The sequence below is a fragment of the Salvelinus alpinus genome, chromosome 3 (genome assembly GCF_045679555.1).
Source record: "Salvelinus alpinus chromosome 3, SLU_Salpinus.1, whole genome shotgun sequence".
NCBI classification, from domain to species: Eukaryota; Metazoa; Chordata; class Actinopteri; order Salmoniformes; family Salmonidae; genus Salvelinus; species Salvelinus alpinus.
Genome location: NC_092088.1, coordinates 47,681,902 through 47,694,542, shown reverse-complemented (window position 1 = coordinate 47,694,542; position 12,641 = coordinate 47,681,902). Strand labels below are relative to the sequence as shown.

Below are 12,641 nucleotides of genomic sequence, written 5' to 3'. Positions count from 1 at the left end.
GAGATGAGGTAGTTATTAGATTCATGTTAAACACTATTATTGCATGCCGAGTGAGTCCACGCAACTTATTATGTGACTTGTTAAGAAAATGTTTACTCCTTAACTTATTTAGGCTTGACATAACAAAGGGTTTGAATACTTATTTACTGAAGACATTTCAATTTTAAATTTTTTATTACTTTGTAAACGTTTCGAAAAACATAATTCCACTTTGACATTATGGGGTATTGTGTGTAGGCCAGTGACACAAACTCTCAATGTAAAACCATTCTAAATTCTGGCTGTAACATTCCAAAATGTGGAAAAGTCAAGGGGTGTGAATACTTTGATGGCATGTATGCATATGCTTCAGACTACAGATTTAAACCTCTAAGGGATCGGTGTCTCTATACCGGGATGGTTGTTGCTAACGTGCACTAATGTGACTAGAATGACGTTGTAAGAAACAGCCAGCTTTTCACGACATAGACATGTCTTATATGGGCAGAAAGCTGGTTGAGAGAATGCCAAGAGTGTGCAAAGCAGTCATCAAGGCAAAGGGTGGCTACTTTGAAGAATCTCAAATATAAAATATATTTTGATTTGTTTAACACTTTTTTTGGTTACTACATGATTCCATATGTGTTATTTCATAGTTTTGATCTCTTCACTGTTATTCTACAATGTAGAAAATAGTAAAAATAAAGAAAAACCCATGAATGAGTCTGTACACAAGTGGAAAAAGCACATAGGGTTGGGAAGTTCAGCTCTTTTTACTGACACATCTTTTCGACTCGTTCAGTAAAATTAACCGGTGGTGGAAAAAGTACCTAATTGTCACACTTGAGTGAAAGTGAAAGTCACCCAGTAAAGTACTACTTGAAGAATTTGGTTTTAAATATACTTAAGTATCAAAAGTAAATGTAATTGCAAAAATATACTTAATTATCAAAAGTTAAAGTAGAAATAATTTCAAATGGCTTATATTAGGCAAACCAGACGAAACAATTTAAAAAATATTTCTTTCATTTATGGAAGCCAGGGGCACACTACAATATGCAGACATAATTTACAAACAAAGCATTTGTGTTCAGTGAGTCCTCCAGACCAGAGGCAGTAGGGATGACCAGTGCATGAATTGGACCATTTTCCTGTCCTGCTAACCATTTGAAAATGTAGCTAGTACTTTTGGGTATCAGGGAAAATGTATGGAGTACAAAGTACAATATTTTCTTTAGGAATGTAGTGAAGTAAAAGTAAAAGTTTTCAAAAATACAAATAGTTAAGTAAAAGTACAGATACCCCAAAAAACTACTTAAGTAAAAACACTACAAAGTACTACTTAAGTACTTTAGCCCACTGAAAAGAACAAATCTTTCGACTTATTTCATTAATTTGAATCAGTAATGCCCAGAGCACACAGGACCGCCTACCGGCAAACAAAGAGTATTGATACTACAAGCCTCTTGTTCACTTTTCATTCACCACAAGGGTAGTGGTGGGGAGTTGCCTCCTTAAGAGTTGATTCCACCAGTCCTTGCCCGCCGACTCCTATTTCTGGGTGTCGAGACTTCTACGATTCTGTATTTTTGAAAGGAGGAAACTAATTTCCATAGTATACTTTGAGAACACGAACTCTCACATCTTTCACAGCAATGAAATAGAGAGCTAGCGAGGGAGAGAGAGAGATAGAAGGGCCACAGCCAAGCATAAGTAGGCACGTTTCCAAGTGTTTTGGGAGTCGAGCAAGAGACTCCAAAAATCCTGAAGTCGTGCAGCACTACATAAGGGGCATATTGGGGATGTCATTTATGACTGAGACATGTACAATTGTGCTTTAAACAATGTACATTTGTTGATGGCTAGACATAAAAATTATTATTTATTGCTACATTTGAAACAAGGTCTAGTTGTGGCAGCAACCGGACAAGATTTTGAACGACTACTTGCGGATGTATTACCATTACAAAAAAGATTGCAGTTTTGAAACCGCTGTAAAAGTGCAATAACTGCAGTCGACTGTGGTATTTTGGAAGCAGTACTTGCAGAATAACTGTAACTGCAGTTACACTGCAAAATTACTGCAGTAAAAAAAACGGTGTTATTTTGGACACAGTATTTCCAGCACACTGCACTATAACTGCAGTTATACTGTAGTGTAATTCAGTTTTACTGCACTGTGACTGCAATATTTTTTGTAAGGTTTTGCTTGACTGCCATGAGGGCGACAATATAGTTCGAATTGCAGCACCCCAAATGATTCGTTCTTCAGTTTTTTGAGCAAGTGTTACAGAATGTCCCTGCCGAGGGCGCTGTGGGACTAATTTCCAGCATGTGTGTTGTTGTTTATGTCTGGCTTGAGCCATGATGAATGACTCTTACCCATCCTCCTTCCTCACCCTTTCTCCCCCTCACCTGAGACATCACGTCTCCTCCAACTCATGGCTTCAGCCAATCAGACAATAGCCATGTGTCTCACCCCTGTGCACGCTCTAGCCATGCAGTCTCTCCAGGTCCTGATTGGCTAGCCAGCCTGACAACACTCTCAAAAGGGAGTAAATATTGGCACATTATACCTGAACGTGGTATTCCAGTCTGTGTTTGTGGGTGGACATACAGTATGTGCATGGAATGCTTGAGTAAATTATTAATGTGGTTTAGCTTGGCTTTGTATAGCACTACGTAGCTATTACAATGTTATATGCTGAAGTTGTTATTAGTATTGGCTATTACCTTTTAGTGTAATACTTGCTATTTATGTTTCCCATTTGTATAGCCTCATTGTATAGTATTAGGTAAGATGTTTACATTAACTCTGCTGTTATTATTGTACTAATATTTAATACCTGGTTATTAGAGAGAGTCCTTACCTATTGTGCTATTGTATGTGTGTTAACTCTTGGACTGCCTTATTCCCTCCTAACCAGCGGCCGTGTCAGTGAGTCACAAACCAAACCAGTGAAATACGTAGGGCCGGGTCGCTCTCTTTCACAAAGGCTGTTGAGAAAATACTCAACAAACAAGCAAAATCACATTCCTTGCATAGAGGCCTTGCATAGAGCACCTATTGTGCTATTGTATGTGTTAACTCTTGGACTGCCTTATTCCCTCCTAACCAGCGGCCGTGTCAGTGAGTCACAAACCAAACCAGTGAAATACGTAGGTCGCTCTCTTTCACAAAGGCTGTTGAGAAAATACTCAACAAACAAGCAAAATCACATTCCTTGCATAGAGGCTGAATTGACGTTTAATATTTCAAAGACATGATTTGATATTAACTTTTTAGAGATATTGTAAATGTTAATTACACATTAACAATCAATTAATAACTTGTTTGTTTCTTTAGGAATCATTATACAATTCAGTTAATGGTTGAGCGACAGACTTGAAACTTGTTATTAACAGCTGCTGAGCGCAACTGTAGATCCGAGTTACTAGGCACCGCTGTTAAGTCATGCTGCTTACTTAGCGAGTACCACCAAAGATTATGGATATACTGACAAGATACATGTCTCTCCACCCTAACAATGAGAGTCGTTTGTCCACGAAGCGGCACAGCGTGCTGTCTAGCTCCCACCTATCCTTTCTTTGGATTGGTGGATACATCTTATTATTGTATCCTTTTTTTAACATTAGTTTTTTTTAAAATTTTTATTATCTTCATTTATGGAGTAACAATTACAATATTTTCTTTAGGATTGTAGTGAAGTAAAAGTTGTTAAAAATAATAAATAGTAATGTACAGATACCCCCAAAAACGACTTAAGTAGTACTTTAAAGTATTTTTACTTAAATACTTTACACCACTGATTAGTGGTTCCACTTCCGATTTGGCCCATACCTGGCGAGAACTCGGGACCTCTAACTCGTTAGCACATGTGACCGCCCTCCTGAAGCGTCTTATATACAGTACACACTATGGTCTTACCAGTCGGCATCACGCGAAAAGCTAGCTATTTGCTGGCGCAAGTGGGGACACTGCCCGCTGAGGAGTACGTTTCACACATCCCCATGTGCAACACTTGCTTGCAGAGCAGCTCTTACAAAACAGACAATTCACCCGTTGCAATTGTTGTAAATGAGTTGCATTCATTCTCAAATTGTGTTGCATGCTTGCAAATCGTATTGAATTTATTCCCATGTCAAGTTACATGTTTGCAAGTCTTATATTTTTTCACACATCACATTACGTGTTTGCGAGTATTGCTGCATTTATTCTCAAAATAATTTACATGTTTGCAAATATTTTTTGCAACTACAAAACTGATTATACAGGTGCAACTCATATTTTACATGTGCAAGTCATACTTTACATGCCTGCACAATACATTGTCTCTAATTTACTTCCATAGCAGGACCTCATGTTTAGAAGTCCATGCTTATGTTATAGGGTCGGTCTTATTTATAGGACCTTATTTAGTTTATACACAATTATTATTTATCTCAGAAAATTCTTGTACGGATTATATCCATAACCGCTCGTTCCCTAACTGAGGAAAAATACACTTTCATTGACGAATTCAAATGAAGTTGACCAATACAAATTAGGGAAAAGTCCGGGGTTGTATTCGATAAAAGTTTGTATTAAAAGTATGAATTTCAGCACCACACGGAAGGACTGCGGTTGTATAGGACAAACATAGGTACAGGTAGGCGTTTTCAGAATTACAATTTTTACAAGTATGGACTGATGGCGGCTCAATGTTGTCGCTAGCAAAACGCGGGACCTGTTATCATAACTCAACTGTGCCTCAATGTAAGAAAACGGAGTTGAGTGTGCCTCGTCTACTCGTTCCCTTGCTCTGATGCTCTGTCTAGGACGGTCTAGGAGGGGGTATGAGAATTGAGCGCAATTGCATAACCCCCTACTGTCTGGGATATAAGCGGATCAGCATCTCGTCACACAAGGTCTTTCATTCAGCACCGAACTTGACTGTCGTTTGAGCAGGTAGGCAACAGTTTCCGATAATATTTCACCCTTTGATAAATTGTTCTCAAATGCAATGCTGTAAATGGCGAATGATTGAATTATCTTTTTCTATTTTCCATGTGTCCTTATAATATTGTTGTCCGTGATGTTTTTGTGCGTGTGAATATTGCATTGACGCTGGAAGCCGACAGTCGGCCGTTAATGCGCATAGATAGTCTATTCCAGTAAACAGAGGGATGAGAGAACATGGCGGCAGAGGCAGAAGGAGAGCTCGAAAAGCTAAATCCCCTAGACTCCCTTCGAATTATCTGGTCGCGCTGCTAATTGTAGCACCCGCCCCCGTTTTCTAGTCCCCTATTTATAAATGCATGGACAGCAAAGGAAAATGAACAGTGGAGAAAAAAAACTATTGCAAAGAAAAAATAAACTATTGCAAAGCTACCAGATTTTATAGTAAAAATAACTGTCAGTTCTGATTATATCTGGTATCAGCTTCCAGTGCACATAGATAATCTTGCAGAACTGGCTACCGTAACAATTTCCATACATTACTCAGCTAATGAAATGTTATGTCATAAATAAATAACAACCTAGGGTGTTGATTAATGTGGCAATTGCAAAATTAGGTGAATTTGTGATGATCTTGTGTTTATCTGTCATTGTCATGTTGCAAATCAATGAAAATGAATCCACGCTACTGCCCTAGTAAAGCCAGAAATTGTTGACATGTTATTCCCCTTCATTTAACCTGTGGATGCATGCACTGCAGTAGTCTGGCTTCAGAAATGGCTGCTGCACTTCCAATGGCAAGGATCATGACAAAATGGAGGACTATCTGTGAGGCTATAGTTAGCAAATTGATACGGAATACGGAGGATATTCAGTGACATAAGATCTGATCGTCTCAATGTCTCATTACTGAGTTGAGAGCTGTGGTGGCAGAGGAAAGGAGGGATAACTAGCTGGCCTGCTAAGTGGAAGAAGAGAGGTGTGTGGAGGGATGTGAGGAGAGGAAAGAAACTCTGTGTGTCTTGAGCTTGACACAATTCTGTGCCCACTGACGTGATGCCCAATTTGCTGACATTAAGTGATTGCTTATTTGTCTCGTGGTGACAAATATGTGAAATTGTTTGTGTGTGTAAACTGTGCTTGCCCTTAGAAGTTATACTGAGGCAGTAACTGCTGGGGCTGTTACGCAATGGCAAGTCAGTTGTAGTGTCCTTGTGCTATAATTCAATATATTCCCTGCTGTGTTTTTGCCAAGGAAATCCCTTAAGATCCGTTGACCGTGTTGCGTTTTCCATTTGCAGACTCTCACTGTCACTTTAACCATGGGCAAGGAAAAGCTTCACATCAACATTGTGGTGATCGGCCACGTGGACTCTGGAAAGTCCACCACCACTGGCCACCTGATCTACAAGTGCGGTGGCATTGACAAGAGGACCATCGAGAAGTTCGAGAAGGAGGCTGCTGAGGTGAGTAGGAGTTCGTACTGTACTTTGCAATCAACTTTTGATAGTCCTTTCTTCTGTAAGCCGACGTGTTATGAAAAGGGTTTGTAGACTGCTGTTATATTGTATTATTCCATCATCTTTATAGGCTACTTAAGGATAGACAAGATATAACAATATGTGTCAAAAATGCGACAATCCTTCATCTTGGGAGTAAAATTCACTACAATGTTACTCCTCAGTAACATGTTTATAACCAGTGATGTGTGGTTTTCTCAGATGGGGAAGGGCTCATTTAAGTATGCCTGGGTGCTGGACAAGCTGAAGGCAGAGAGGGAGCGTGGCATTACCATTGACATCTCACTGTGGAAGTTTGAGACCAGCAGGTACTACGTCACCATTATCGATGCTCCCGGACACAGGGACTTCATCAAGAACATGATTACTGGAACCTCCCAGGTCTGAACCACAATGACAGTCTTTCCTTACACACAGACACTTGCCAGGTCTTCACTTGCAGGGCCTGGAAGTCTATTATTAAACTTGCAGCTTTGGTTTTCAAGGATAGCTTATAGCTGTACTGTAACCCCAGACAACTTCAGTAGTCGTAAAGTGCCTTCGTAGCATATGACTTTTTTGAAAACTTATTGTATGCATTATTCCCATGTTCTGGTGTTTACAGGCGGACTGTGCAGTGCTGATCGTGGCGGCCGGCGTGGGTGAATTCGAGGCGGGCATCTCAAAGAACGGGCAGACCCGCGAGCACGCCCTCCTAGCCTACACCCTGGGGGTCAAGCAGCTGATCGTGGGAATCAATAAAATGGACTCCACTGAGCCCACCTACAGCCAGAAGCGCTATGAGGAGATTGTGAAGGAAGTCAGCACCTACATCAAGAAGATCGGCTACAGCCCGGATATGGTAGCCTTTGTTCCTATCTCTGGCTGGAACGGAGACAACATGCTAGAGGCCAGTCCTAACGTACGTAAGCACAAAACTAAAGCGCATTTCTTGTTATTTCTGGTCATTATTCTAGGATAGCGTTGCAGCCACAGTGAGCCATCTATGACTATATGTAATATAATCTGCTCTCCACTTTAATTTGAAGAAAGTACGGTCAATGTGTAGCACAGCACACTTCATAACTTTGCTTTGAACATACTGCTAACTCCTGTCTCCTGCATGCTCAGATGACCTGGTTTAAGGGATGGAAGATCACCAGGAAGGATGGCAGTTCGTCCGGGACCACCCTGCTGGAAGCTCTGGATGCCATCCAGCCCCCGTCTCGCCCCACCGACAAGCCCCTCCGCCTGCCCCTGCAGGATGTCTACAAGATTGGAGGTGAGCATCACACCCACCCTAGAGGCTGTCAATCCATAATGATGATACATCTGTCACGCTCACTTTCTTATCCTCTCTCATTCAGGAATTGGCACAGTGCCCGTGGGGCGTGTGGAGACGGGTATGATCAAGCCAGGCATGGTGGTGACCTTTGCCCCTGTTAACGTGACAACCGAAGTGAAGTCTGTGGAGATGCACCACGAGGCTCTGACCGAAGCAATGCCCGGAGACAACGTGGGCTTCAACGTCAAGAACGTGTCCGTCAAAGACATTCGCCGTGGCAACGTGGCCGGAGACAGCAAGAACGACCCCCCAATGGAGGCAGCCATCTTCACTGCTCAGGTGGGCAGGGCCAGACACACACACACACACACACACACACACACACACACACACACACACACACACACACACACACACACACACAAACTACTGTAGAGGTGTAAAAACCATAGAACCAAAAGTCATACAACTACAAATAATTATTATGTTTAACTATGAGACACAGTAATGATCACATGGATAAAAGTATTTGTGGCGATGATACAGCTTAGTAGTTACTATTAATATCCCATATTTTTCTTTCCACTGTTTCACACTGCTCTTCTCTCTTTTCTCACAAATATATATTTGTGGCACAGTGTGATGAGCTGTGGAGAACTATTTTGGGCAGAAAAGGAGCCAACATTGAATGTCATGGTTACCACATCAGTGCTGATACAGGTGTTGACAGAACAACCATGTTAACTGTGTCTGATGTTCCCTCCTTTAGGTGATCATCCTGAACCACCCAGGTCAGATCAGTGCTGGCTATGCCCCGGTGCTGGACTGCCACACCGCCCACATCGCTTGCAAGTTTGCTGAGCTCAAGGAGAAGATTGACCGTCGCTCAGGCAAGAAACTGGAGGACAACCCCAAGGCCCTGAAGTCTGGGGATGCCGCCATCGTGGATATGGTCCCGGGGAAGCCCATGTGTGTGGAGAGCTTCTCTGAGTACCCTCCACTAGGTGAGTAATGTTGGGTAGTAGTTCTCTTGGGCCTGGTTGGAATTCTATGAAAAGCATTCCACTCTCCCTTGAAGTTACCATTGATCTGACATCCTCTCGCTCTCTCTCTCTCTGCAGGTCGTTTTGCAGTGCGTGACATGCGCCAGACAGTGGCAGTCGGGGTGATCAAGGGTGTTGAGAAGAAAGCCCCCTCCACTGGCAAGGTCACCAAGTCCGCCCAGAAGGCCCAGAAGACCAAATGAATGTTGTGCTGCGCTGCCGACTCCAGAGTCACCCATGGCAGGACAGTGGTCACCCAACCCCACCCCCCTATTGGCTGCTTCAACTCCATAGTCAAGGACTGGTTAATAATCACAATGCATCGCAAAAGTATCAGAAGGAAAGAAAAAAGAAAGCCTAGTCCTTAAGACAGTGTTTGTTCTTACTCCCATTTCAAAGTGGCTAGATTCATATGTATTTACGTTGTAATAGCACATTGCTAGTTTTAAACGTGTACTGTTAAATAAGTGAAAGGCCATGTCCCCCGTGTGTGAGATATTTTAACCATAGAGGGGCGCGGATATAACTCACTCTTCACGCAGTCTGTTGTCTTGCTTTTAGTGTTTGTAAACTACCTGGTGCTTTATAGCAGCCTATGGTAATACAACTTAAAACTCTTATAAGTAGAACATTTGAGAAAAGTTAAGTGTATGTTGTATTATAGCTTTAAAGTAAACAAAAAAGCTAAACATTTTACATTTGTCTCACTCTACGCATACTGAGCAGACCAATTGTTGACTCTCCAAGCACTTTTAATTGGCATTTTGTTAACTTTGCACTGGAAAAGGTTTTAATTGGCAGAAGCTGTTGTATCTTACTCTGTTCAAGATGGCAGAAGCCCTGTTCATGACATTAAAGATGTTTCAACCAACCAGAATGTTCACGTACACAGTTTTTGCAGATGCACGAAATGCTTGTTTCTCGCTCCGACAACGCAGCAATATCTAGCAATACAATAACAATACACACATAATAAAAAATAAATTAAGACATCAGGTTGAGCAATATCAGAACGTGCAATGTCAGAACCAGAATGTAAATATATCCAGAATGTATCTGAATGGTGTGTATAGACAGAATGGACAGTAGGGGAGTGAAGTAATTTGAGCCGAAGGGTTACTTGAGCCACGACCTTTTTCTAGGAAACACAAAATGAATCTTGACCAAATATTAAGGAAGATGTCATCTTCAAATCAAATTTGATTTGTCACATGCGCTGAATAAAAGACCTTACAGTGAAATGCTTGCTTACAAGCCCTTAACCAACAATGTTTTAAGAAAAAAATATTGTTAAGTAAAAAAAGATAAGTAAAAAATTGAAAATTAAAGTAAAAAAATAATTAAACAGAAGCAGTAAGATAACAATAGCGACGCTATATACATGGTGTCTGAAGGAAGAAACCACTTGGGAAAAGTGCTAAGCAAGTTAGGTCCAAAACACTGATTTTCACAGTCAAATAAATGTATTGTGTTACAGTGGCTTGCAAAAGTATTCACCCCCTTGGCATTTGTCCTATTTTGTTGCCTTGCAACCTGGAATTAAAATTGATTTTTGGGGGGTTTGTATCATTTGATTTACACAACATGCCAACCACTTTGAAGATGCAAAATATTTTTTATTGTGAAACAAACAAGAAATAAGACGAAAAGACTGAGAACTTGAGCGTGCATAACTATTCACTCCCCCAAAGTCAATACTTTGTAGAGCCACCTTTTGCACCAATTACAGCTGTAAGTCTCTTGGGCTATGTCTCTATAAGCTTGGCACATCTAGCCACTGGGATTTTTGCCCATTCTTCAAGGCAAAACTGCTCCAGCTCCTTCAAGTTGGATGGGTTCCGCTGGTGTACAGCAATCTTTAAGTCATACCACAGATTCTCAATTGGATTGAGGTCTGGGCTTTGACTAGGCCATTCCAAGACATTTAAATGTTTCCCCTTAAACCACTCAAGTGTTGCTTTAGCAGTATCCTTAGGGTCATTGTCTTGCTGGAAGGTGAACCTCTGTCCCAGTCTCAAATCTCTGGAAGACTGAAACAGGTTTCCCTCAAACATTTCCATGTATTTAGCGCCATCCATCATTCCTTCAATTCAGACCAGTTTCCCAGTCCCTGCTGATGAAAAACATCCCCACAGCATGATGCTGCCACCACCATGCTTCACTGTGAGGATGGTGTTCTCGGGGTGATGAGAGGTGTTGGGTTTGCGTCAGACATAGCGTTTTCCTTGATGACCAAAAAGCTAAATTTTAGTCATATCTGACCAGAGTACCTTCTTCCATATGTTTGGGGAGTCTCCCACATGCCTTTTGGCGAACACCAAACGTGTTTGCTTATTTTTTTCTTTAAGCAATGGCTTTTTTTCTGTCTCCTCTTCCGTAAAGCCCAGCCCTGTGGAGTGTACGGCTTAATGTGATCCCATAGACAGATACTCCAATCTCCGCTGTGGAGCTTTGCAGCTCTTTGGTTTCTTTGTTGCCTCTGATTAATGCCGTCCTTGCCTGGTCAATGAGTTTTGGTGGGCGGCCCTCTCTTGGCAGGTTTGTTGTGGTGCCATATTCATATTTCTTTTTTAGTAATGGATTTAATGGTGCTCCGTGGGATGTTCAAAGTTTATGATATTTTTTTATAACCCAACCCTGATCTGTACTTCTCCACAACTTTGTCCCTGACCTGTTTGGAGAGCTCCTTGGTCTTCATGGTGCCGCTAGCTTGGTGGTGCCCCTTTCTTAGTGGTGTGGCAGACTCTGGGGCCTTTCAGAACAGGTGTATATATACTGAGATCATGTGACAAATCATGTGACACTTACACTACACACAGGTGAACTTTATTTAACTAATTATGTGACTTCTGAATGTAATTGGTTGCACCAGATCTTATTTAAGGGGTTCATAGAAAAGGGGGTAATACATATGCACGCACCACTTTTCCGTTTAAAAAAAATATATATATTTGGAAACAAGATATTTTTTACCATTTCACTTCACCTATTTGGACTTTTTTGTGTATGTCAATGACATGAAATCCAAATAAAAATAGTAAAAACGCCAAGGGGGATGAATACTTTTGCAAGGCACTGTTTAGGTTTCATGCTCGTATCTAAAACAAAGTACATATTTTTAAGATTGTTTTATACATCAGGTGGGGTCTCTATAAGCTACAATATGAGTTCCTTAACCCAGCATGAAAGTGCATCCTTGTAGCTGTGTGGGCTAATATATTCATGTGTTTTTGCCTACGGGTAGGTTGAGCCAATCGCCATGGGGTAAATTGAGCCAATGGCCACCATACCCCATACAAATTATGAGTACATTTAGTCCGTTTTATGAGTAATATGCATGGTATTTTTGCAATGTGTCATGCATATGAACTCAAGTGCATTTTTATTGTTACAAAGCAGACATCATCATGCCCCTTGTATACAAACATCATGAGGTTCTTGACAGAGCAGTCCAGGAAGTGAGAGAAGGGAAGAAGTCCAATCGAGCAGCAGCAAGGTATGAAAAAATAGACTGTATGACACAGAAATGGTACATTGACAAAAAGGAAGGAGTATCTGTGCGAAAGAGAGGCTATGATAGAGTAGCAGAGGCACACACAGTTTCATCTGATGACATGGACATGCTTGCTAAAGGTATCAAGAATCTTCAGACCAGTTTAATGCGCTTTAGTAGCCTCAAATGCAGAGAACTAAACTACAAATTGACACATTGACACAACATCCCTGTCCCAGACAACTGGTCAAGAAATAGAAGGGTAAGTGATATTGAACAGAGAGATCTACAGTGCCTTCAGAAAGTATTCATAACCCTTGACTTACTTCACCATTTTTTGTGTTACAGCCTGAATTCAAAATCGATTTAAAACAATCTCACCCATCTACACACCATACCCCAT

General features: G+C 41.2%; 1 protein-coding gene across 1 annotated transcript; it reads left to right on the top strand.

Moving 5' to 3' along the window:
* The first annotated feature begins 4,790 nt into the window (after positions 1-4,790).
* LOC139570857 (elongation factor 1-alpha, somatic form-like) lies at positions 4,791-9,616 on the top strand. Its single transcript, XM_071393142.1, has 8 exons — positions 4,791-4,927; positions 6,220-6,384; positions 6,640-6,819; positions 7,043-7,339; positions 7,549-7,699; positions 7,785-8,041; positions 8,472-8,706; positions 8,824-9,616. Exons 2-8 carry the CDS (start codon positions 6,241-6,243, stop codon positions 8,946-8,948), a joined length of 1,389 nt encoding a protein of 462 aa, XP_071249243.1. The 5' UTR covers positions 4,791-4,927; positions 6,220-6,240; the 3' UTR covers positions 8,949-9,616.
* Positions 9,617-12,641: the final 3,025 nt, after the last annotated feature.

Bases quoted from the DNA above. Each gene is read 5' to 3' on its own strand.
- LOC139570857 (XM_071393142.1), top strand. From the start codon at position 6,241: ATGGGCAAGGAAAAGCTTCACATCAACATTGTGGTGATCGGCCACGTG. The intron at 6,820-7,042 runs GTCTGAACCACA...TGGTGTTTACAG, and splicing joins TGATTACTGGAACCTCCCAG to GCGGACTGTGCAGTGCTGAT. The intron at 7,700-7,784 runs GTGAGCATCACA...TCTCTCATTCAG, and splicing joins GGATGTCTACAAGATTGGAG to GAATTGGCACAGTGCCCGTG.